The sequence below is a fragment of the Lactuca virosa genome, chromosome 5 (genome assembly GCF_052849685.1).
Source record: "Lactuca virosa cultivar CGN04683 chromosome 5, Lactuca_virosa_CGN04683_v6, whole genome shotgun sequence".
Classification (NCBI taxonomy): Eukaryota; Viridiplantae; Streptophyta; class Magnoliopsida; order Asterales; family Asteraceae; genus Lactuca; species Lactuca virosa.
In genome coordinates, this window is record NC_136430.1 from 417,793,808 (window position 1) to 417,820,563 (window position 26,756).

The 26,756-nt window shown below is 32.7% G+C and overlaps 2 protein-coding genes across 6 annotated transcripts; one reads left to right on the plus strand and one right to left on the minus strand.

The window, feature by feature from the left end:
* Positions 1 to 12,085: 12,085 nt before the first annotated feature.
* Positions 12,086 to 15,418, minus strand: LOC145112330 (chaperonin CPN60-1, mitochondrial-like). 3 transcript variants are annotated; one of them, XM_079048504.1, is made up of 8 exons: positions 15,175 to 15,418; positions 14,714 to 15,050; positions 14,330 to 14,422; positions 13,768 to 13,859; positions 13,552 to 13,641; positions 13,368 to 13,448; positions 12,516 to 12,708; positions 12,086 to 12,325 (listed from the first exon to the last, which is right to left on the minus strand). In XM_079048504.1, exons 4-7 carry the CDS (start codon positions 13,771 to 13,773, stop codon positions 12,571 to 12,573), a joined length of 315 nt encoding a protein of 104 aa, XP_078904630.1. In that variant the 5' UTR covers positions 13,774 to 13,859; positions 14,330 to 14,422; positions 14,714 to 15,050; positions 15,175 to 15,418; the 3' UTR covers positions 12,086 to 12,325; positions 12,516 to 12,570. The 3 variants fall into 3 exon arrangements, 2 of the variants coding, with proteins under 2 accessions (XP_078904630.1, XP_078904629.1); XM_079048503.1 differs by having other exon boundaries at positions 14,714 to 15,070; positions 15,175 to 15,414; XR_013710505.1 differs by having other exon boundaries at positions 12,516 to 13,448; positions 14,714 to 15,070; positions 15,175 to 15,416.
* An 8,093-nt stretch (positions 15,419 to 23,511) lies between these two features.
* Positions 23,512 to 26,485, plus strand: LOC145112331 (E3 ubiquitin-protein ligase SINAT2-like). 3 transcript variants are annotated; one of them, XM_079048505.1, is made up of 4 exons: positions 23,512 to 23,780; positions 25,121 to 25,387; positions 25,486 to 25,872; positions 25,944 to 26,485. In XM_079048505.1, the coding sequence occupies exons 2-4, from the start codon at positions 25,121 to 25,123 to the stop codon at positions 26,262 to 26,264; spliced, it is 975 nt and encodes a 324-aa protein (XP_078904631.1). In that variant the 5' UTR covers positions 23,512 to 23,780; the 3' UTR covers positions 26,265 to 26,485. The 3 variants fall into 3 exon arrangements, with proteins under 3 accessions (XP_078904631.1, XP_078904633.1, XP_078904632.1); XM_079048507.1 differs by lacking the exon at positions 23,512 to 23,780 and adding an exon at positions 23,906 to 23,978; XM_079048506.1 differs by lacking the exon at positions 23,512 to 23,780 and adding an exon at positions 24,024 to 24,213.
* Positions 26,486 to 26,756: the final 271 nt, after the last annotated feature.

The window sequence follows — 26,756 nt, forward strand, 5'->3', positions numbered from 1 at the left end:
TATGCAATCCAAACCCTTGGTTTATGTTTTGGAGTCAGAGGGTAAAACGGGAAAAGTGATGTTTCAGACTTCTTTCCTGGAATAAGGATTTTAGTTCGGTATGTTTTAATTTAAAAATAATTAGATAGGATTGTGGGGCTCTTCAATTCATCGAAAACAAAGTTAAAACGAAGAAGTTATGGTTGTTTGTAGTTAAGCTGGAAATAGGGAGTCTGGCAGTACGATGGGCATACACTAGCTAGTACGTTGGGCGTACTAGACTAAAGAACGAGTTTTTAGGGCATTATGTTGGGCGTAAATTTAGGTACGTTGGACGTACCGCCGCAGAGTAAAAATCCTAATTTCATGGTTTTGGGCCCTATTTAAGTTCTCTGACCCCTTGGAGGTCCTTTCTATCATGAGCATCCACCCTCTTGAGCCTCTAACTCAAAACGGTAGCCTCCTCTCACTTATTTTGAACCTTTGCATCATTTATGAGCTTATTTCTCCATTAGAAGGTCGAATCTTGAAGAACAAGGTAGGGGCAAAGTGTATGGAAGAAGGATTCAATCATAGATCCATCAAGATTACATCATGTATGGACCATTGTGAGTAAAAAGCTTCAAACTTGATCATTAGTTTCTTAAATCTTGTTAATTTTCATATTTGTCACTTTTTGGTCACTTTAGTGCATAAAGTTTAGATCTTGAAAGTTTATGACCTTGTTATGGATAAAGTTGGAAAATTTATCCATCTAAACATCATATTGATTCAGATTTGAAGGTTGGAGACTTGGACTTAATAGATTAAATTGAAAAAGATGCATTTTTGGTCCCTTTGAGACTTAAAGACTAGATCTTGGTTGTTTGGACCATCCTAATGGATAAAGTTGGAAACTTTATCCATTATGGAGCTATTAGGAACCACAAAAATGTGATATTGGTCCTTCTATCCCTTCCATGCAAGAGTTTTTGTAACATCCTAAAACTTAAGATAAGGTTCTTAAATTAATTAAATAATTAAATAAAGGATTATTTACATAATTAATTCATTTAAATGGTAATTATATCATTAGTTGATATAAAGCTTAGAAAGTTAAAGGTTGAAATGTTAACATTTCAGAGTTAAGTGACCAATGCCAATTTGGCAAAGTATGTTTGACTAAGGGTTGACTCAACTAATGGAAGTGACTAAAAAAAGTTATGTAATGGATGGAGAGGGACTTAGGATGTCTATTATCATAGAAACGTCACATATGTTGGAATGGACCATTTTTGACAAAATTGTGAAATTTAAGGGACTAAATGTGAAAAAGAGGGAAATAAGATTAACACTCTCCTCACTTCTCTTCCAGATACGTATGAAGCATTCTAGAGAGATTCTAATGGTGATTCTTCTTCTACCTCCCATCTAGGGTGTGATTCAAGTGGTGAATTAAGCAAACAAGCAAAGGAGAGAAGGATTCAAGGCTTGCAAGGTAAAAAAACACCACCCCATTTAGCTTAAAATTCGAATTGATGAAGGGGATGAACCCCAATGTCGAATTTGATTGGGTTTAATGATTAGGGTTTTGGTTTCTAACCTCCCTTAAGTTGTTTTGCTGATCCTAATCTCAATCCAATCATCTCATTGATGGATTTGAGGATTTGGGTGAAAACCCTCATGAACCCTAGAAATTCAAATTGGGGATTTCATGTTTATATGTTAGATTTGGAATGGATTCAATGACCTAGATGATGTTTGATGGCAATGAATCCAATTAGAATGATCAAACACATCTATGATGAGAGAATGTTGCATAAACATGGGTTTTAGATGGTTATGTGAGAAATTGTGATGAAAACAATGAAAATCTTAGAATGTGAGCATTTGATGAGTATATGATACTCATAATAATGAGTTGATACCAGAAATATGATTTGAATGCAAGAACATGAAGGATTAAGTGATCTATAGTTGAATTTATGGAATAATTGGCCATAAGAGCATTTTGGGAAATTTATTAATAATTACATAATGAATCTCATATAAGAAGTGAATGATATTCATGAACATGAATTGACACTTAAGAGATGATAGTGAAACACAAACAAGAGGGGATGCTAGTAAGTTTCTAGCTCTAGTGATTGTTTGGGCAAAAAGGGAAATTTAGGAAACATGGAATGGAATTGAGGATTCCATAGTTGGATTAAGTATTTTCAATGAGATTAATGGAGGTTTTATGTGCTTGACAACATTTATTTGAGTGTTCAATAAGTTGGGAACAAGCATTGTGAGCTTTGGAATGTTCAAGTGAAAAATGGACTAGTTTTCTCTTCTTCTAAACACTTAAGGATCATCATGATCTTAAGGTTTCAATGAACACTTAATGGATTAAGTGGAGTGTTTTAAGATGATAAAACACCTCCTAAACATGTGTGAGAACCTATAAAAATGGTACAAAGTGATTTGGAAAAGGGTCTTCAAGAACTATGCAAAGTATAGTGTTATTTTGAGAAAAATTGAGTTGTGTGTGTGTACAGACTGGGAAACACGACCCGTGTTAATATAAGCTTAATTGACACGGCCCGTGTAATCCCCTAATTTGGGGATTTTCTTGTTTTCTTCATAACTTTTGCATACAAACTCGGATTTACGCACGGTTTTCGCCTATATTCATATTTTTGCATGAGGAATGATTTGAAACAATAAAATTTATTAATGGAAGTTATGAGGGGTATTTTGGTCATTTTAATGACTTATGTCCATATATGGTGTAGGTAGTGTTTGAAGAGGATTGATCTAGGGAAAGGAACTAGAAGAGCATTAGGTAACCCACGTGTGATTGAGGTGAGTACGTGTTGTCATTTTCCCCACTTTGGGGTACATGGTAAAATGATTTTTATAATAATGAAATACTAATGTTTTGATATATGAAACGTTTTGAAGTAAAAGTGTTAAATGCTTTTGGAGATAATGTTTTGAAAGAATGCCTTGAAGGCAAAAATGTTTTTGAAAGCAAAGAATGTTTTAGAAGAACAAATATTTTGATAATGTGTTTGAAATGTTCTGAAACGAGTATTATGATACTAATGTTTGGTATGTGTAAATCATGGAAATTAATGACAATAAATGTAAAGTAATGAAAAGTAATTGAAAAGTAATGAAATGAAAACTACCCGGGCCATGATACCTCGTAAGAGGCACTGGAGGAATCTATCGGGGTGGCGCCTCCCCTTCGCGAGATAGATGTCCTAATGGAAATGATGCCTTGGTGGATTGATTTGTTCTTTCCACATTGGTCTAGACTTGGGAGTGGTTCTTTTATTGGACGTAGACCCTAAGTATAAAAATGGCAACGATTTAATACCAGAATTAGCCCTTAATGATAAAAGAAAATGAAATATGCAAACATAGCTTTTGAAATGAAATGAAAGGAAATAAAATGATAAGATATGAAAGGATATTTATAACATGTATAAAATGAGTTTTCCTTGAAAATTCTTGAAAATGTTTTATGGTCTAAAACTATGTTTTGCAAAGATGAAATGTTTTTGGTTAAAATGTGATAAATGTTTTGGGTCACAAACCCACGTAGCTCACGAGACATTGTTGTCTTACGTATCTCTTTTTAATGTCATGTATCTTAGGTTACACTTAAAGAGAGAGAATGATAGATGGAAGTTAGAAGTCAACTGATAGAGAATGGAGTGGAACTTGTTAAGTTCCTTATTAATTGTGTTGATGTAAATTCTTATTTGCTTCCTATGGTTGTATTGATGCTTAATGGTAACAGCCGTTGTTTTAAATTTTTAAATGTTTTTGTGAGACCGGTTTTTGTTAAATGTGGGTTAACACCCGAATGTTTTTAAAACCATAGCATATTAAAGTTTGAAAAAAATGGGGTGTTACAGTTTGGTATCAGAGCCATAGTTTAAGCGAATTAGGATTGGATCATTCCACTCCTAGGCTTAGACTTTGGTTATGGAAATCGTGGACGAATGTGGCAAGCGATACATGGCAGCCGAAGAAGTGGCCACGTCACCAAACGTGGCACGCCTCTCCAAAATTTCTATAAAAAGGCTACAAAATCAGCTCACTCCCAAACATCTCAAACAACTTCACAACTCTTGAGTTTGACTTTTTCCGGGCTTCTGAGCATTTTAGCGAGGCTCTAAGAAATCTAGGAGACCGACGAAGAGGAGCTTTCGGGTCGGAATTCTGGCGGCGCAATTTCTTGGTTTTCGCTAGAAACTCGGTAAGTTAAACTACACTTGTTATGCTTTAAGTATAACTTATGTTTAAGTTCATTATCATTATTATGAACCTATAAACAAGATTTATTAGTGATCTCATATCATAATACCGATTGATCTACTTACGGGAGTGATGTCTAGGCTATATCTAGTGATGTGTTTAAAGTGAGATTTTTAAACAGTATACTCTATATACCAAACGGACCCTACCTCGAATATGATCTTCCCTGGTTATTCTTTATTTGATATATCTCGATATATTCAATGGGATTGTTGAGAAATCTAGGAAATAGTATAAATACGAATGAAGACTAAAGCATAGTAATATTCATATTTAGGATGTTGGAAGGAATAAGCTGAAGAGATAGTAGAGGAACTAGCTTTCTCGAGGATTTTTCACCTAAGTCAAGTGAGTGCATAGTTGCTTTCATGAACATGATTTTAACACAAATATTAATTAATGTATTAAATATTTGTCGAAAGTTTAAAATGTGAATTATTTGCCTATTGTTTGTCATATGTTAGATGTATATATGATGTGCGAACTATATATGTGATAAGATGCATATATAATATTATTACATGATAATAATAATAGAAGTATTATTTTTAAAAAAGTGTGTGTAGATTAATATATAATACTCTGTATTAAATGTATACACTAGTTAGGATAGTGTTTCTTGAACGGAGTTTGTATTGGAAATTGATTATAGGCATTGTAGTCTTTCCTAGTGATAAGATAAGACTTATAAAGGATGCTTAGTTTGAGTTGAGTTAAACAGATGTTATATTTACCATGTACTGTAAATATGTTACATAGGTAGGAACTTTGGGATGATTAACGTTAGCATCTTATTAAGAGTATGTGTGTGCTGAGATCGATGATCGGTGGAGTACGTCCTATGTACATAAGTACTTTTATGTATAAAGTATTTTTCAAAGCTATATGTCTCAGGTGCCACTTATGTCGGGGTATTATGATGTGTTGTGGTACGGGTCCTACTCGTACTAGGGTACTATAATGTGTCATAAGTAATATCATGTACAAAGTCATTTTTGACACTATTACGTGTTGGGGTATGGGAGCGTACTGGATTACTATACTAGTATTCACTTTCCCTTTCTTTTGGTGAGCTTTGGGTGTTAGCGTTTCTGAAGTAATTGAGAGAACTTTATAGACTGCCAAATAAAGTGTATCAGTAATAGACCACTACTAGGCATGTGCGATGTTATTTTTCCAGATAGGGTGAGTCTAGGGGTAAAATACCTCAAGGTCATACCACTGCTAGGCATAGTTATCTAGATAACCACCCTTGATTTAATTGTCTTGTGGTATTTTTTAACAGAGTTTTAGCGATGAGATTTATTGCATTCCTATCATTTGATGTCTTTATCGATCCTCGTCTGCTGCTAGGGAATTGATCCTTTCGGTTAGATCTCGTAAGACCATTGTATAGGATTAGTACGTGAGGATCGACAAAATAGAGTAGATATAATATATTTGTGTTAATAATAACAGTTTTTTTCAGGTTTGAGATATATCAATATTAAAATATTATGGGAATGAAAACTCTATGTATCTCACCAGGTTTCCCAACTTGACCCACTCAATTTCCATGTATCACAGGTAGCAGTATTAAGTCTGCTGAAGATATGAGTAGGATGCTAAGTAGTTGAAGAGGAGACTTGCAATAATGTTCAGGACCATTAGGTTTTTACAGTGTAACATATGTATTGTATCAGTTATGACATCCTTAGGATTTTATTATTTGAGGCAATAATTTGTACTCAAAATATTGTAATGTACTGGGGATTTCTGTAATAAAAGATAACATGATTTTTGAAAGCATAAAAAAAAATATTTTTTTGGTTCTGAAAAATTGAGGATGTCACACAAAGCATGAATGGAAGGGAAAAATGGTCTTTTGCCCTAAAATGTGGAATTAGGGAAGAAAAGGCTCTAATAGAAATGAAAGTTAAGTATTATACTTTAATCTCTAAGTTAAGTTTATATAATTATGTAGTGGTTCAGTGTCACCTAGCCCTCTATGTGGACGATGTGATAGTATGGTGTTAGACCATGAAAAAGCCTCTCGGAGGGAAATTATCGAGGACTAGTCAACTAAAGAAAAGCTCTCAAAGGAATCTAGTTGAGTCAGTAAGTATAATGATATGATGTTAGGATATTAGGCCACGAAAAGCCTCTCGGAGGAAAGTGGTCATGGGATAGACAACTAGAGAAAGGCCTTTCAATGGAAATCTATCTGGTAAGTACATATGTTTATGTTAATATATGTTATGTGATACGATGATATGTAATATGTGATTTATTACATTACGTTTATGTGCTATTATATGTATTACATATGTTGTGTGTAATGGGTGAGTGTTAGGATTTCTCACTAAGGCCTAGGCTTATAGTTGCTATTTAATTTTTTTAGCAGGACCTTTAGGTGTGAAGAAGGGAAAGGATCTGACATGATTGCGATATCTGTACATTCTCGAGGTCATGACATTTGTCTATCTAGTATTTATCAGTTTATGAGATGACTTTCAAAACACTTTTATGCTTCTACACTTTAATGTCTTAGGCACTACTATGTAATAAGACATGTCGTTTGCAAGTTACTATGGTATCATGATTTGAAATTAATATTTTCTTAAGATTGTATACTATGATTTTCTTTAAAAAAAATATGGATTGAATTTTGGGATGTTACATTTTCTAAAGATATGCACAGTTTCAATTTGTTTATTGGTAAGATCAATTTTTATAAATCCATATGTTGGCGTTATGTGAATGGATTCAGCTTCGATATTCTTGTAATTCTTGAAATCATGATGAAGAAAGTGAATGATATAAAACTCAAGAAAACATCAATTAAAACTTCAACAAAAAATGTCAAACTCCATGTGTAACATCCTCAAAATAGACATAACTTTTTTTTGTCTTTTTAGTGAAAAAAATAGAAATTAGATAAAATAAGTATAAGTAAATAATAAAAATTATTAAAATAAGTAAATAATAATTTTGATGAATAACCAATTTATGAAAACCTTATTAGGTTAAGTATGGAAATAAATAAAAATGAGGGACTAGAGTTGTTAAATATGAAACCTATCATAACTAGGTTGAATTAGTCAAAGACCCCGTTATAATGATATTTATGATTTAGGAGTCAAGTGTAAAATCTAGAAGTTCCATTAGAAAACTAGTCAAAATGGTGGCTATTTAGGAGAATCAAAAGTATGAGAGGTCATTCTTGCCATAACCTAAAAGTTTTGAAATTAGATATGGATTTGTTCTTCCCCTCTCATTTCGAACAAACTTTAAAGTGGATGGTTATGGATTGAGTTCAACTGTTCAAGTAACTATTATGGAGTGATATGATCTTATCAAACTCATATAAATCTAGCCGAATTAAGGTTTGGTATATAAATTATGGGCCTCCATGAATCCAAGGTGATTATGAGGAACATAGATAAAATTGAGTGTATTATGAACTATAGAATGAAACGCGGGATTTTATTATTGGAAATAAAGGATTACATTCACTTAGAATTACAATTACTAATAATTGTAAATAATGGAACAAAAATTTATTCAGTATCCTAATAATTTCATATGACTTTTAAATGAAGTTGGATTGCTTATATTGGTATATGGTGGACATTATTGCAATTGATGTCTATAGCCCCTTTAGATGGAGTTTTTATGCCTAAAAATAGAGATAGCAAAAGGTTTGGTTTAATCCAGGATCCAATGATATTAAGGATGATATGAGAGTGTTAAAACATGGTTAATGAAGTTTATAAATTATAATGATCATTAAAAATTGTTTAAAATTGTGTTGGAAGTGTTAAAACTTGATGTAGCAAAGTAGGATTTTTTTTTTGGGCAAAATTGTGTGTTGTAGCAAAACAAATTCCCCATGTTTGTTTTGTAGGCAAGAAAACACATGGGATGTGTGTAAGTATGTTAAGAAGTCATACTCTTGTTGTATCTTGATTTTGGCTCATTCATTTGGCCATCAATGGCTTCCATAGTCCCTATAAAGTTGATTAATGAGCATTGTAGGGTTAGGAAGTATATTTGACCTATACAGGGGTATTTTGGTCTTTTATTAAACCTTTTATTTGCGATTATTGGTTAATTAATTTTTTTTTCTTTGGATTATGGAATATTAATTCCCTCGTTATAGATTGTAGGTTATTAAGCCATTGATATTACATTTGGTTATCACATTCTTTGGATATAGTTTATGATTTATTAAACTCTTTGGGTTCTGGATCATGGATTATATATCATTGTTTTTTACTATGGGTTAATATACCCTTTGCTCTTGTGATTCAAGTCTTTACTGCTATATTCTTTGGTTTGGATTGGTATCGAGTATGATGATTGCCATTATCATTACTCTAAATGAGTCAATCTCATATATTCTCACCATATAATTCCATTACCTAACTTATTTTGATTTGTGCTTAGATTGAATACTTATGAGTTGCTTATAAGATATCGTATTTTGAAGGCCTTGGTTTGTGAGGTTACTTTGTGATGTTATTAAATTGATTACTACCTTGTTTTTTTTTAAACCAAAATCAATATTTTGGTATTTAGGGACCTGGTTATGCAAAAAAGTATTTTTAAAAAATATTAGGTATGTTCCACACATGTTGAATTTAAAGTAGTTTTAAAGTAAAATAAAATGATTTATAACTCTTTTAATACTTCCCTAGCGAGGGGTGTTTCATCGCTCTATAAACAAGATCTAGTATATATACTTTGATATTTGATTCCAAAAGAACCATTAAAACCATGTCTTAAATTAAAGAGAAATGTCAAAAAAAAAAAAAAGTAAAGTATTTTCCTTCCATAGGGTACTACCATCAAGAAAGTATATATATATATATATATATATATATATATATATATATATATATATATATATATAATGTGAAAATCATAGGTTTTAAACCTAGTGAAATCGGAGGAGACAATGAGCCACTGTCACTCTCACCCAAAAAAAAAAAAAAAAAAAACCTACAACTACCTTTAACCAAGTCTAAGGCTTCATCAATTTGCATAATGACCAAACCAGAGCTTCAATTTAAATGGGATTAAGGGATGTGGATATGACTTGTTGTACTAAATATGAATTGTGGTTCATATAGAACATGGTGGAAGGTTGCTCAAAAATCGAACTGACTCGGTCATCACAACATGAGAAACCAAAGAAGTTAGATAACGGGTGGCAAAGTCGTTGTTAGTACCATTGTTACTATATTCGGGGCCATTATGATTCCCGAAAGAGTTATGTTTGTAGTGTTTTTATTTTGGTTGAATTGAAAATGGTGAAGTTGTGGAATATAAAATTATGATTCATATGTCATCGTCTCAGTTGTTGACTCTAGTTGTTGACTCTGGTAGTATGTGGAATATAGGAGGTGGATATGTTGGTCCCGCCGCCATCATCACAACAAACCCTTCAAATGAATAACCTTCTTGATCTTCTTATCAACATAATTTTTAAAGAAGATACGAAGGGAAAATATTTTATAATTTACTCTATATAATATAATGAATAAATTGTATGTGTATAGAAGGGTTAGGGTGGAAATTTAGATTCCATGTAGATCGCGTAGGTTTGCTTTCTGAACTGATATTTCTACAATATGCCCAAGTTACAAGAAATCAAATCTAGGATAATCCAAATAGACACTTACAAATCTAAGAATAGAAACATAAGTCAAATTACTAGAAGAATTTTGAGTTCATCAAAGAAGAATAAGAGCTGAGAAAAGGTTGTCCCTGACTCAAAGAGAAGAGTCGTATTTATACATGACAATTAGAGTTGCAACTAGGGTTGTCATCTTCTGAATTAGTAAAGTAATCCCGAAATTACTGGCATGATCGATGGTTTCCAAAACTGACGACATTTGCCACTTTTACCATAATCACCCACTTGAAGTCAGATTTTCCACTATGATCCTAACTCAAAATTGACGGTTTTACCCCTTGGACCCCGCTAGGGGTGCTGCCCCTAGGACCCAACAAATGGGCGCGACCCCCTTGATCCCTCCATTTTATCCTACCAGCTTATAATTTGATTTTATATATGTGCACTCCACACACATCAAACATATAATATAGAGTAAAATTTATAAACCCCTTAGCTCACATATTAGTTCTAATTACATGTAATGTATGGTGATACTAAAATCATCAACATAAATGATAAAGGAAACAAGAAAAATCGATGAATGAAATAGAAGGGGTAAATTGGTCATTTCATAGTAGTTAACTCTTATTTTTAACGGAATTATCTAAAATGACCAGCCATACAAAATTTTGAAACAATAAAAACCAATTGTTTAATGTTTCACAATGTTATCTTGAAATTGATATATTCTGAAAACGAATAAAGGAGTGATACCATTCATGAAATGGATAATAACTTTATATGGAATGAATTCATGTTTGTACATATCAAGTCACTTTTATATATCTTTTATATATGTTATATATGATTTACCATTAAATTTATATTTGTTGTTCAATAAATACCACATTGATTGGCTATTGCAACTGTAATCGGTCTACATGTCCAAGAAACTTCATTACACTCACATTTGTTGTTTAATAAATACCATTAAATTCATATTTTATACATTATTTACCATTAAATTCACTTTTGCACACGTTTAGTCACTTTCATGTTTTATGGTCATCATCAATTTTCCGACCCTTTTCTCCTTTTCTCCGGCCAACACAATTCCAAAGAAGAAGGAAAATACCATTTTAGATGTTCGATTTTTAAAAACATTGCAAAACGTACAATCTCCTTATTCCCATCTTCGGTGAAAATGGCCCACCCCTCCTTTTACTACTGCGAACATTCCTCATGTCGCCGCTCGCATATTTCCCTACTCATCTACCTCTCCTGCTATTTTTTTAAAACCACCCTACCCCCCACATCCATCTCCCTCCATTTTCTTCATGAGATTTGCATTGATTTTGTTGTAGTTTGAAGCTGATTTTAGAATAGTTTATTGGTGGTGGTGGTGGTGGTGGATGGTGGAGAGGAGTGGTTGTTGTGGTGAATGACAATAATAGAAGGTAGTGCTTGTTGCTAGATGTGGACAGTGTTTGCTGATGTGTACGATGTTGGTCGAAGAAGATGAACGAAACATAGTTTATTAGTAAATTGTGTAAAAATATAACGTGTAATATAATACCCAATTGAAATGATATTTCATAAACAATAAATTTATTTGTTAGTAAATTATGTAAAATAATATAAAAAACTACCAAATATATAAAAAATAATAATAATTTATTACCCTACCAAATAAATTATGTCTATTTATTATAACCTTATCATACTAAATAACGACAAAGTCAAAATCTAGGTAAATTCTCTACAAGGGTGAGATGATCATATTTATGACGATCACAGGATAATAGTTATTCATCATGCCCTGATAATGATACATTATTTTGAAGTTGACAATTACAACACTCTTTGAATTAAATATGAATAGAATCAGGTACTCATGGTCCCATTATTGTCCAGGGGAACATCCGATTAAGAGGAAGGGACCACCGATATAACCGATTTTGAAAATAAACGGGAAAAGGTTATATAATTACATATTTTTACCTTACAAATATTCATAAGAAATTAAGGTCAAAAACCAAAGCCTAAAAGTAATTGTTTTTATCTAAATTAGAAATTGCCTTTTCCCCATTTTACAATGGGGAATATCCATAATTTTCAATTGTCTTTGTCAAAGTCATAAACTCCAACTAGATGCATTCTAGCGCTGGTCAGAAATGGTGTTGTGTGGGTCGGAATGGTGCATCTGGATTGGAATCAATGTTGAAGTATAATATTATAATAGGAGGATGAAAATAGACATAGTTATGAAAGTAGGTTGCTATTTCTTGTATTTAACTAAAAATTAAATGCAGAAATAACAGATTACTTGTAGTTGAATAAACAACCCTCAAACCTATCTAATACAAATGATGAATTTGAATTCAACAATCCTATCAAGATGATGATCTTCATCTCGCTTCATTTGTCAATGTCCTCCTATTTAATGGCCTGTAACACACACACACACACACACACAAAGCAATTGTTTTTAGATGAGAAACCATATGGTTTATAAATACTTGGTATTACTTATCAACAGCAAAATTATGAATAAATAAAATATAAAAGCCATTAGCAAATTATAATACCAAAATTATCCAAGCAAAAAAAAATATAAAACCCGATGCTCGTATTTTACCTTCATGACTATCAAAAAAACATCTTCATTCATCATTTCAAATCACCACCAACCACTATAAAAGGCTACAACTTTTGCAAATACAACCATCATTCACACAAAATGGAATGTTGTAACATACTAATATAACCATTTTTATGTATCGACTGGAAGAAGCCATTGTGTAACGAAACTCCAGCAACAGTTTCCAATTCTGTAAACAATCCAACCATGTTGCAAAAGACTTTTGTTCATCATTATAGCCTTCATAGCTGCCCTGGTATGGAAAAGGTTTCTCGACAACAAAAGTGTAAAATGTATGTGAAACATACTTTAATGATTAACTAAGCAAAGAAAGTCCAGGTTTTGATACGATCCACATGAATTTTAGGCATGGAAATTTCATAGAATTGTTTCTGTTTTTTTTTTTTTTTTGATTAATTAATTTAACATGGATAAATGAAAGTACATTGTTGTTATAAAACCATTCTACTTTTAAAAGTTGTGTAACTTGCAACCATTCCTGCAATTTTATATGCAGTAACCATTTATGTAACATACTTTATTCTTGTAGTGGTAGAATGGTCATTTTCTAAAATAAATGGAATATCCTTCGAAAAGTGTATCCATTTATAGCAATGAAAATTGTTTTTTTTTTTTGATAACATTGCTATAAAACTGGAAGTAGAATAGTAAAACATATGAGAACATGAAAGAACACTATTACCGTCTTCTTATTTTTTTGTCAATTAATAACATTTTATATTCAAATTTCTTCTATACAGGTTGTTTCACATATCAGATGACTTTGGAATTCCGTTGAACTGATTGATAGTTATTTATTTATTTATTTTAATAATATGAAGAACACACCTGTCCTCCGGTGAGAGTGGGAAGATCTTGCAGGTTTCCATTTATGTTCTCACCAAATCCAAGAGCTTTAATGGCAGAAACCTATATTAAAAAAAAAAAAAAAAAAAAAAAAAAAAAAAAAAAAAAAAAAAAAACAGTTAGTTCATAACCAAAGAACAAAATCTGTTTTATAAACAATAGAAACCTTAATGCCAACACAAAGCTTGTTGAGAATGAAGGTAGCCAATGCTTCAGTCTCCACATCTTCAACAACAATTAGTAATGGTCTTTGTTTCTGGATTAAAATAAAAAAACATCAATATATAATCGCATAGCATATTTCAAAATGAAATAATCATTTTCAGCATATGTAATATAAATAATTATTTAACTTTTTCATATAACATCATTATTTGCTAACCTGCATCCGGAAGAAACACTTGTGATCAGCTGTCTGAAACTTTAAAATGTAAACCCTTCCAGAACCTTCGCCAATCTTCTAAAAAATTGCCTCTTCAGGAAAAACAATTTGATCCAATGTTAATTTGTGTTAAAGAAAATTGGAATCTTGTAGAAGCTTAGCAAAATTGTGAAACTTTCAGCAAATAGAATTTTTAGAAACAACCATGTTGGGATATAAGCTTAAGATAAAGTGCAAAAAGAAAGAAAAAAGAAACTTGTAGTTTGGTTTTGTTGATTTTTAGGTTTTTTTTTTTTTGTATATGTATGTTTACATCAACAAAGCTAAAGGGGACTTTTAGTTGTTTACCAATTCAAGCATGCATAGATTGGTATTCTAACAGATTGAGTCATACATCAATGAAAATTCCACTTCTATTTGATATTTTGGTAAAACTGCTTTCACTCTGTTGCATAAATAACTCAGTAATTTGAAAAAAAAATGGTGATAATGGAAACTGAATCAAGTAAAATATTGTTTTAAGTGGAACTATATATCGCGATGAGAGATAAGAATAAGATACCTTGAGGGTTTTGAGCAAGGCCACCCACTACAGGGGTAACTATTTCAGCTGAAATCATTGCCACAATCTTACATGATAGAGCCCCTTGATGCCCTGCTTTGAGATAACATGAGCTCTAATAAGTTTATGCATGTTTAATACTTCATAAAAATTTAATGCCCAAAATTGCTCTAAGCACGGGAAGGAAATGACTCTGCCAGCTGGCGATTATCTTCAAGAAATTTGAACACAATACTGAATGAACTGAACTTAATAAACAAAACTGCAATGTATGTTTCTAAGAGCTAAGGGTCCAAACTCCAAAAGAAATAAACATACAAAATTCAGAAATCATATCATAAAGTTGTCAGTGTAATACCATGAAAATAAGATAAGATGTTGTACCTTTAGGATTCTGTTGTCCACCAGTAGTATTTTTGTTAGCAGCTGGACCAATGAGCATAGGTCTGGTTGAGCATAAGCTTCCATTCATCTCAGTCATGACGCGTATTTGTTCAGTTTCATCTCCAAATTTGACAAATCCATAACCTTTTGTGTGCCCTGTCATTCGATCAGTTACAGCTTTTGCACTTCTTACAGATTGATAATGAGCCCTAAATGTCTCCTGTAATGTATAATCTGTAACATCAGCTGCCAAGTCCCCAACAAATATGGTGAAATCAGGTGAACCATCTGCACGTTTTTCACCAACACCAAGAGAAGCCCAGTTCAGCCTGAAGTTCTGCAACACCACGGTTAACCCTAAAAGCACAAAAGCATTTATATAGAGAGAGGTGCGACAGAGAGTTAATTGAAAATAACCCTAACTTAATCAGTCAAAATTGAAATCATTAGATGTTTTTTACCTAGCTATCAAAGTTTTCTGATCCCTTAATACCAGCGATGTGTTGAATCGATTGCTGAAACTTTGTCGATTCGTAAAGAAGCGATCGGGTTCAATAGAGAAGAAGTGAGAAGAAGAATCGAGAGTGTAATAAATCGATTGGGTAAAGAGGCGGTGATCGGTGGTAAAAGAGAAGATGACACGTCTGTTGAATGAAAGAGAAGACAACACGTTTGCCGAATGAACAGTGACGTAGTCGACCCATGGACTGAACATTAAGCACTGTTATTCTTGCAAGGACCAAATTGTCATTTAAATAAATAGGTGGACCAATTCCGATTTACAGCAAATGAAAGGGACCAATTATGCCATCCCCTAATGCAGTTTACTGTTAAAAATTTTCACAATCTTAATATATATTAGGTAATGGTCATTTTCTAACTTTTTTTTAAACGTATGGACCGTTGTTGTGAAAAATATTCGGCACACGAACATTTTCTATAAATTATAAGGATATTTTTGAAATTTATTTTCTATAAATAGACCAAAGCTTCCAACATATTACATATGAAAGTCTTGTGTCGAGAATGTCAAACCAAAAAGTACACTGTTTAAACATATGGACCATTTTTGTAAAAGAAATTGCAAATGAACCTTTTTTTATAAATTATGAGGACAAATTTTATAATTTATTTTCTTACATAGAGACTAAACATACCAACATGCTAAATTATTGTGGCTAAATTTTAAAAACCCCAAAACATACTATTCAAGACACTTGATTTTTATTATATATAATAATTATGTTTTTACTTAATATACAAATAATAGATTAAATCATGCTGATCATATTTATTGTTTTTAATAAAATAATAAAAAAAGTCTAATCATCAAAATAATCACCGATTTTGTAGACACTATTTTTTTTGTTGAACAACTAGAAGATTTTATAGAGAAGTTATCGCAAATACTAATTTTCATATTCCTATGCACGATCCAACTACAGGAATAATCAATTATTCTACCGATCAACAAATTTCTTCTAAAATTGTGACCATCGAAAAGAATATCATTGCGGAAATTCCAAAGGAGCCACTACATAATGACAATTATTAGCCTCTAACACCATTCGTTGGACATTAGAAAGTCAAGATGCCTCAATCCGATGCACGACATCCGCGATACTGACAAAAGCCGGAATGATCAAATCACACTATCTTCCCATGAAACTCCATATGGTCGAGTCCGCCTGACAAGAGATGAAAATATGCTCCAAGTCTTACATGTCAGAGTCGCAAATACCACAAATAATGGAAGGAATACCAAAGCCTTTCACGTCCAAATTAACTCGAGTACAAATCTCATGTAACCGAACATGCCAATAAAAAAGCATCAACTTTACGATGGAGATACTTAATCCCTCTAGTGGATATATTACCCTCCCAAAGAGTTGTCTCATCAATACGTCTTCTAACTTCCGCTACAATAAAAGAGTCTAAACCACACAAGTTCTAATTTTATCTATTAGCGAAAGCCAAATAATGAAAGCCATGAAGTAAGTCAACAAATCAAAACAAATTCAGGGTTTCGGCCCATTCGTACATATGCACTTGATTTGTCGTTCTCTCTTTTTTATTACCATATATAATTTAATGAAAGAACTTCATGTTTTCATCACCTTCAACATCCCACTTTTTTCTTGCATTTTGTTTTAGGTATAGTCTCTTTATCCAATCTATCTCAAAAGAAATTGTTTTTCCAATTTCTTCTTTGAAGACGTTTTGATGATGATAACAGTCTAGACTCAACATTTAACTTTGAAATCATTTATTTTGTTGGAGAGATCAGTAAATCCAGGGCGCTCCACATTCTGAGAATTGTTCCTCCAAAATCATAGGGCATATTTAACCGCCCTCAATTTCTTTGCTAGAATTTGATCAGCGTGACCCGAGTAAGAAAGCCTAGAAAATGTGAGTTGTATACCTAAAACATAACACAACACCCAATAATTAAAATTTTTAAATGGAATTGGCCCAAAATTGGGACATGTTGTAACAAGAATTACTAGAGTGTGATCATAATGTAGCCCCATAGAGCTAAAACATACGTAGCGGCCAAACCGGTCAGACAATTATCAGACTCCAAAATTCAATCTAATTTACTAAGCATGTAGTCGTAGTTGTAGCTGGTGGTAACAGAGCATGTGGTCAGTGTTGGTGGCGACAGACGGTGGTTGGAGTTGATGTTGGTGGAGGGGGATGGGGTGGTGGTGGGTTGTTAGCATTTGGTGGTGGTGTTCTTGAATGTTAAGAGATGGAGAGGGGGAGAGGTACATGGAGAGAAAGGTATCTTAGACATTTCATATATTCATGTTGGTAATTAATGGTATTAGTCATAAGGATTTGTGGGGTTATAACTTTTATCAAAAGAGACCATTGATATAAAAAAACCATAAAGACCTTTGTAAAAAAATAAACTCAATCATAAGGACCATTTTGAAATAGTTTCTACCAATATACATTATTTTTTCCATATATTATCTAAAAAAGAAATCTTCAATAAAGTCATAATATTTTGGGTTAGTTTACGGTTTAGTCCCAAATTAAATTTTGTTTACAAAAAAAGATAGATTACTGGCTAAAACTTCGAAATAACCCTTTGTGGCTAGTTTCACAGATTTAGCCGATATCTCGTCTTTTTTTGTTAATTGATCCAAATTTTTGGGCTTTTTCATTAATTGATCAAAATTTTAAGGTTTTTCATTATTTTTTACCAATAACCAAAATATTTGGATTTTTCTAAAGATTACCTTTAAACTAATGTATATTATATGAAGTAAGTTAATATGTACCATTCCTCGTCTTTTTTATTGCGCTCTTTCTAGGCTCACCGTGTGTTTTCGTCGTCGTCGTCGAAACCAACAACAAAAACTCGCTCACAAGCATCATTAACTTCATCGATTTTTCAAAATCATCTTGTAACATCTGGTCCAGGTATAAATCAACTTTTATGTATAAATTTTAATTGGTGTGGGCACGACGTGGTGGAGCATCACCACGATGTGGCGAAGCGTTTTGGATCGCGGGATTTAAATGACCTGTCACGACGTGGTCTTGGGCACTACGACGTGGTAGGTGTTTTAGTGAAAACCCTAATTTCGGGCTTTGGACCCTATATAAAGGACATTAAGGCTAGGGTTTCAGCCTCCGTTTTCCTCCCAACCTCAGAAACCCTAGCCCTAGCCTCCATTAAAGTTGTAAGCTCATTCTTGGTGCCTTTTGGTGATTTTTGAAGGAGAATGAAGCTCTTGGTGTGGTGGCTACTTGGAAAGCATCATTTCCCCAGCTAGCATATCCCCTGGATCTTAGTGAGTGTCCAAGATTCAGCCTTTTTCTTACCATGTTGCTAGATCTTTGGATTTTATCCCCTTTTTCCATGACTTGATGGATTAAAGTAATGAGATCTCATAAAGTTTGCAATTTTATGAATCTCCAGATCAAGTAGAGTATTTAGTGTCTTGGATCTGAATTATAATCGAGTTCTGATGTCATGCATGGGGTTTTGGTCATAAAACCCTATTTTTGACCAAAAATGGAAAAGGTATGCATTGGACATACAAGTCCATAAAGCCACGATTTTTAAGGTCCCTTAGGAGCATGAAATCCTTCTGGAAACTTTGGAGGTGCAACTATAAGGATTGGGTGCTTAATAAGAGTCTTGATTCCTTAAGTTGCCATTAGAGGTTAGGGTTGGGACTTTGGCTTATAGTGGGTTTTGAGGGATAAAGTTGGAAACTTTATCCATAAAGACCATAGGAATGACTAGATATGAGCTTTGGGAGCTCAGATAGTTGAAGGAAACGACTTAATGGTTTAAGCTGTCCAGACTCATCACCACGATGTGGTTAAGGTTACCACGACGTGGTGACTTGGTCAAGACCCGCCTGTTTTGTCGGTTTGTGGCCACGACTTGGCGACTAGTTATGTTGAATTTGACCAAGTTTGACCTAAGGGTATTTTGGGCATTTGAGTTGTGGACTATGATTTGGTCACTATTTTTGTTGTAAAGGTGATTGGTAGAGTTCGTATTCAGAGTAGCGTGTTGATCATCTATCTTTTCAGACCGAGAGGTGAGTTTTCCTCACTGTACTCGTGGGTCGAAGGCACCAATTTCGGCCCACTGAATCATATATTATGGTTAGAGGATGTTGTTATGTTGTATTAAAAAATGCTAGAATTGAGTCCTGATATATATAGGATATTGCTATGCGGTAGTGATCTGTAGATCTGTCTGTTTTTTGGAACTGATTTTATGCTATTTGTTATGTATATGTCGACATGTTATGGTTTGGGGTTGAGGTTTACTGCTTTGTGTGTGAGCCAATAGACCGGGGTATTCCAGTCCGATGACTGAGTGGACTCGAGGGTATTCCAGTATGATGACTGAGCATACCCATGTATATAGGCATTCCTGTCTGATGACTGATTGGGCCGGGGGTATTCCAGTCTGATGACTGATTGGACCCAATATTCAATGTTGTATATGTTATGTTGTGTGGTGGTACTTTGGGATAACACACTAAGTTTTGGCTTACAGTTTCAGTTTATTGTTTCAGGTACTTCTAGTGATTGTGGCAAAGCGAATACGTGATCATACACATGCTTCGAAGATATATTTTGGGAGACTTTATGATGTTCTGGTCTTGGGGAAATATTTGTATTTATGGTTTAGGATTGAAAACAATGGTTTCTTTTAATTTAAAAATGAAAAAAATTATCCTGTTTTTGGGATGTTACACATCCATTTACAACTTTGCGATTATCTCCCCACTTTGCAGTATAGTCAATGAAATTCGCAACTCTAGAAAACTATCCAGTTAGGACACCACACCTTCTCAGAATCCATTCCCTAGAAGTTGTGGCAAAATTGCAATCGATGTCGACACATTTTTGTGTCCAATTTAAAATATGCAGCTAGGGTCTATTGAACATATTTATTGATTATGAGTGTGACTTGATTTCTTCCATTTAGCATTAGGTTGGTCATTGGTAGGGGTCGATATCCTATTAAGTGTCTTTTTATGCATATTTGTTCATATTTTCTACACTAATTTCTATTGCATTTTATGCATTTATCTCATACTTTGCATATCATTTTGTGGAAAACATACTTTGGTGGAGCACAATCTACTTTGGGGCATTTTTGGTTGTGTTTGTAGGTTTAGAGTGGTTGTGGGTTGATTTTGGATGCTAAAGGAAGACCGGGAGATGATTTTGGATTCTAAAGGAAGAACGGGTGATGATTTTGGACATTAAAGTAGAAGTTGGAGAATGCAAGATAGCAACTCCAACCGGCCGTGATGAGTTTGCAAAGGAATACCATGCGGCCGTGATGAGGCAGATTGTAGAGGCTCTTCATGGACCACACGGTCATGTTGTTTTTAGCCTATCCAGTAGCACGACCGTGTCGACGCGAAAACTGCTTGTAACCACCTCCTTTAAACACGAATTTTGGGTCATTTTGACCACAAACTTCATTTTGGGGACGATTTTTTGGAGCATTTTGAAGGAGAATTCAACTATTTTAAGTGAAAAGCATTAATTTCTTTTTATTGTAAGTTTGATTTGACATTTACATCTTATATTACTTGAAAACTTCGTAATTATGTATGGCTAAATCTTACCAATTCCAACATTAGGGTTTATCTTTTGAAGTATGGTTCAAACTTTTATGTGAAGTAATTATGTTAGATCTTATTGAATGCTTTGTTTGTATGTTTTCTTGTATTCAATTCCGGATTATGTTTGGAGACATTTTAGATTATTAATGAAAAATTGATCACTTTGTTAATTTTCTACTACCGTTCTTAGCTACAATTAATGGTGTTGTTTTTGTCAATGAATTCAATTCCATTATAGATTCATACAATATAATTAAAGCATTCCAAACGGCGTGAATGGCTTATAATAATTGACATTTCCATCGTCATCATTGCAATGTGTATCCTAAGATCAGAACTACTAGAACTTAGTGTAACATATTAGATTTAATCAATGACATGCATTTGGTTAAGTACATATATAGAAGATTGTTAGAACAACTAAACATCACGTGTCAATACAATTTATTCTTCATAAGATCATTGCACCATAATTATTGATGATCATAACTTGAATCATAAAAATAGATAACCCTTATGTAGGAATGCTTTTTATTATTTGAATTTATTTTTTAATACGCTTAATGCTAGATGTAGTTTTTCTAAAATCACCCCTCTCCTTGTTTTTATTTTGTTTAAGTGACAATCATACTTGTAATTGAACATCTTTAGTATAATTTGTTAGTCCGTTTCCTCGAGGACACGAACCTTACTTCCATTCATACTAATCATTAGTGTGTTTAAGTTGGTTCATCTTTTATTATACTTTGATAGTTTATTTTATTGGATTCGACACTCTAACATATCTCATCATATGTTATAGCATGTGAATGACTTTCGTGGGTATATCATTTGAATATTAATAATGCTCCAAGGAAATACTTGAGAGCGGTTGCCACTATTACGTTTTAGTTTATTTGGGGCTTCAAAATGCTTTAGTTTTTGGCGAGAAAAAAAAACCGATAAATGAACTTTTTGATAAAGATCGGAACACAATCTTATTGATGGATAGCGCGTAAATATACCAAATTAATCTACTCTAATAAATAAAGATTTTTTTTGTCATATGTCACACTCTCATTCATTTTGCCACATGTCATTTTGTGGTTATTTTAAATTAAATTTTTCCACATGTCATTTTATGGTTATTTCTATTTTTTAAATTCCACATAATATTTAAATATATTAATTATAATAAATTAATTTAATAAATAAAGATCTTTTTTGACACATGTCACACTCTCATTCATTTTGCCACATGTCATTTTGTGGTTATTTTAAATTAATTTTTTTCTCCATGTCATTTTATAGTTATTTCTATTTTTAAATTTCACATAATATTTAAACGTATTGATTATAATAAATGTATATTAATTTCATTAATGCAATTTTCTTTTAATTTCAAAATTCCTAATTAAAGCCTAATTATTTCCTTTGGCTTTTTTTTTACGATTAGAGTTAACATTCTTCATGGTTTTCGATACATAATACTGAATTGAGTTTTTTTACCCATGTTGAGTTTTTTAAGCTCGATGGTCCATTCTTCATGGTTTTCAAGCCCGTTTGTAGGAAAACGAAGGACAAGTAAGACTTGAGCCAATGTATCAATGGTTGAACCATGTGTAATTTGTCATCTGTTGTTAACAACACTATAGCCAACACCATTAGTGTATGGGTTCGAACCATGGTTCGCGTTATGGTTAGGTAATAGGAACATCCGAGTGTTGGAACCATGGTTCAAGTCATGGTTAGGTAATAGGGATATCCACGTGATCAGCAAGGATTTTCTCTTTTCTTCATTTGAAGATTGAAAGATGATCGCGGAGTTTGTGAATGGATGATTTTGGAAAATCAGTGGAGTTAACGATACTTGTGAGTGAGCTTTTTGTTGTTGGGTTCGACGACGACGACGGTGAAAACACACAGTGAGCCTAGAAAGAGCGCAAGAAAGAAAACGGAGAATGATACATGTTAACTTAGATCATATAATATACATTAGTTTAAAGATAATTTTCAATTAAATCCAAATATTTTGGTTATTGGTAAAAAATAATGAACCCCCAAAATTTTGATCAATTAATGAAAAATTCAACGAGATACCGGTTAAATCTGTGAAACTTGCTACAAAAGGTTATTCCAAAGTTTTAGCCGGTAATCTATATTTTTTGTAAACAAAATTTAATTTTTGACTAAAGTGTAAAATGACTTAAAATATTATTTTATTGAGTAAAAAATCGAAACTCATTAAAACTTGTATTCAAAATTTGCGTGCGGGAAACCGAAAGAAACTTTTTGGCCTATTGGAAAGCTTAAAGCAGTTAAAAATAAATTTTTGTACTTTGATTTTTGTTTTATATATTTTTTTGGTAACACATTATTTAGAGACGTATGTATTATGTAGCATACTAGAATACTAGAATTTTTATATATTAAAATTTGATATGCTTTATTTCTTATGATAAATCAAACTTTAAATAATATAACGAATTAATATTACTAATAATTATCTTTTTATTATTTTATTTATTTATTTTGTAGTTCATCATATAAGTTTTGTGATGTTTTGATGATTTTTTTTAATATTTATTTAGTATTTTTATTTTATTTATAAGCTTAAATTTAAAATCGAAATCGGTAACTAATCTGTTTTTTTATATATATATTTACATTCATGAGCAGAAGATTTCCAAAGATAAAGAAATCAACAAAACCGAAGAAAAATATTAAATTTCAAATATCAGCAACTCGTGTTTCTTGAATTTCAGATATGGGCACAAAGAAAATGGTGACTTTTGCTCTTTGAAATTTCTACTGTGTGCGTTTTTTCCGGAGCTTCCCTTCGTTTTTTTCTTCCATCTCTTCTACTCTTGTGTCTGCTAATTTTCTTTCTCAAGTTTCCATAAAAAAATATCACATCTTTCTTCCATCTGATTGGAGATTTGAACAATGTGTTCGATAATCGCAACCGGGTATCTCTCTATTTTGTCCCTTCTTCTGTTTCTAATCTGAAATTAGTTGCCTTTTTCAATTAGTTTATTTATATTTTGAACTTGGTTTGTTTGTTTATTTTTGTATTTTCCTCTTGGATTCTTTCATTAATGGCCGATATATTTAACAGAACTCGATAACCATAAAACTTTATCGTTTATGGTTGATACTTGAGATGGGTATGTATGAATGTGATCTTTGTTGCTCGTTCGTCTTTCACTTGCCTTTGATTGTTGCTTACACAGATGGGTTTTTGATAAAATAAAACAGTTCTTCAGCAAAACCCTAGATTTTCAAATCCGTTAGAATATTGTTACATTTTAATTTAGGGTTCTTTTTGTGTTGCGATTTTGTTTATTTGGCCACTTCGGTTCAATTTCTCTGCAAAAATGGCAATTTACACACCCAGTTGGAGTAAGTCCGTGTATTCTTTTGTTGTAAAAAATCGTTATCTAGGGTTTGACCTTTTTTCATCTTCTTTTAAATGAACCCCATATCATTTCTTCATTTTTCTGGGAATTATTTGATTAAAATTTGCGAATTTGATGAATAAATTTAGTTTTAATGTCAGATCTGATTTTACCTTTCGGGGTATGACCTGTCCTGTGAATAGTTTAGACCAAGAATCGATTTTAATTAACTGGTTTTCTTTCAATTTCACCTACTTTCTTGCCAAATGCAGAATATTAGTTTATTGATGCTAAGAGTTTCATATTTGAATATTGACATTGTTGTTGTGCCTATCATATTTTCCATTTGTTTTTTTCCCTTAATCATTGGTGTTAAAAGTAGGTAACTAATCTAGAAAGTGACAAAAAAATTGATGATCATTTGGTTGTTGAGCAAGATCTATTTAGCTGTCTGTAATCATATCTTCTTAATGCAATGATTAAATAAGTTTAAATCGATTATCTTATGCTTTTTATCAACTCTTAATGAGTGTGATTTATTTCATGATAAAACATGTCGATGCTGTTTCATAGTGTTATTAAAGATGGTTGGTGGGTGAATATTTATAGCACTTAAAGTGGTTTAGAGTTTCACCTACCATTTCTTTGGAATTGCAACATTTCCATTCTGGGTTAAAGATTCTTATTGATGCTATTATTGAAGGGTATTTTAGACATTTAATTAACAACTTAATGTTAGTTTCAAGTGTTTGAGTAAAAGTGATTGTGATTATAAACTATGATTCCTTGACAGATGCCGGCTTCATTTTTCAATTGCTTTTGTCAATTGCATAGTAGAGACATTTGGTCAAAATTCAGAAGATTTAATATTCAATTTTTTTATATATATTTATATAAATTATGTTTAACAGATGCTACCTGTGCCTTTTGAGAGCAACAACAATCAAGTGAAATCAGCAAATATCATCAGGATTCCAATGGCTCCAGGTGGAGGTGTTTGCAAAGATGTTATTGAATCTCACCCTAAAACTTTAAAGTATGACGTGGCAACAACAAAGATGGATAAAAACATTACAAGGGTAGCTACTGGAAAACATGGAATACAATCAACAAATGGTGTTCATGAGCTTCTTGAATGCCCTGTTTGCACTACCTTAATGTATCCTCCAATTCATCAGGTTAGTAAAATCGGTTTCCTACAAACAAATTTCACAAGAATTTATCAAATATTTATGAATACAATTTTTTTGAGTTTTTGTATTTGTTTTCATTGTAGTGTCCAAATGGGCATACTTTATGCTCAAACTGTAAAGTTCGAGTGCACAATTGTTGTCCAACATGTCGAGTTGAAATGGGGAACATACGATGTTTAGCATTGGAAAAAGTAGCAGAATCTTTAGAACTCCCATGTAGACACCAAAATCTTGGATGCCATGACATCTTCCCTTACTATAGCAAGCTAAAACACGAGCAGAATTGCCGATTTCGCCCCTACAATTGCCCTTATGCTGGATCCGAATGCTCAATCACGGGTGATATCCCGTATCTTGTCACACATCTCAAGGATGATCATAATGTGGACATGCATGATGGATGCACTTTCAATCATCGATATGTCAAATCTAATCCACATGAAGTTGAAAACGCAACATGGATGTTAACAGTAAGTAACTAAACCGATATCTTGCTTATGATAAGGGTATTTTTGGAATATCATTTATTTTTTGGATGTAGGTGTTCAATTGCTATGGACGACAATTTTGTTTGCACTTTGAGGCATTCCAGCTAGGAATGGCTCCGGTGTACATATCATTTTTAAGGTTCATGGGGGAGGATAGTGAAGCAAAGAAGTTTAGCTACTCATTAGAAGTTGGAGGGTATGGACGTAAATTCACATGGCAAGGGGTTCCAAGGAGCATACGCGATAGTCACAGGAAAGTGCGCGATAGTCAAGATGGATTAGTGATTCCAAGGAACTTGGCATTGTTTTTCTCGGGTGGAGAGAGGCAAGAACTCAAACTAAGAGTTAGTGGAAGGATTTGGAAAGAACAGTGAGAAGAAACTCAAAATGTGTATATTACTTTTGGTGGCTAGATTGGTTTATTATGAGAAAACAAACCCTAATGGGGATTGGATTGGGAATCTTGTGATCTTTTGTTTTAGTATTATTAATATGGAACTGTGAAATGTTGGAATGATATGGTTTATGTATGAACCAAATGATCATGTAATCTTATAATTTGTTGCGGGATTTGAATGCTTATTTGCATTTTGCACTGTGGTGAAGTCAGAAAGAGGTCTTTTTTTACATATTTGTTGAACTTGCAAAGACATGATTTGGATGCTTACGAGTGATCATTTCCCAAGTTATTTTTTTATATATATTTTAATAAATTACTTTGGAAAATGTTTTTTTGTTGGTTGATGAATAAGATTTCAAAATTATTTACAATTTTTGTGGGTTTTTCGATTGTGGAAGATTAATTGCAAAATAATAATAACACACAAAAATACATGGAAATAGAGAGTTAAGAGTTACAAGAACCG

What these genes read in the sequence shown, in the direction of transcription:
- LOC145112330 (XM_079048504.1), bottom strand. An exon ending in AGCTTTGTGTTGGCATTAAG is followed by an intron (nt 13,449 to 13,551) that starts GTTTCTATTGTT and finishes TTTTTAATATAG; the next exon opens with GTTTCTGCCATTAAAGCTCT. An exon ending in CCACTCTCACCGGAGGACAG is followed by an intron (nt 12,709 to 13,367) that starts GTGTGTTCTTCA and finishes GATTGTTTACAG; the next exon opens with AATTGGAAACTGTTGCTGGA.
- LOC145112331 (XM_079048505.1), top strand. Translation starts at nt 25,121, where the DNA reads ATGCTACCTGTGCCTTTTGAGAGCAACAACAATCAAGTGAAATCAGCA. An exon ending in TGTATCCTCCAATTCATCAG is followed by an intron (nt 25,388 to 25,485) that starts GTTAGTAAAATC and finishes TTTTCATTGTAG; the next exon opens with TGTCCAAATGGGCATACTTT. An exon ending in ACGCAACATGGATGTTAACA is followed by an intron (nt 25,873 to 25,943) that starts GTAAGTAACTAA and finishes TTTTGGATGTAG; the next exon opens with GTGTTCAATTGCTATGGACG.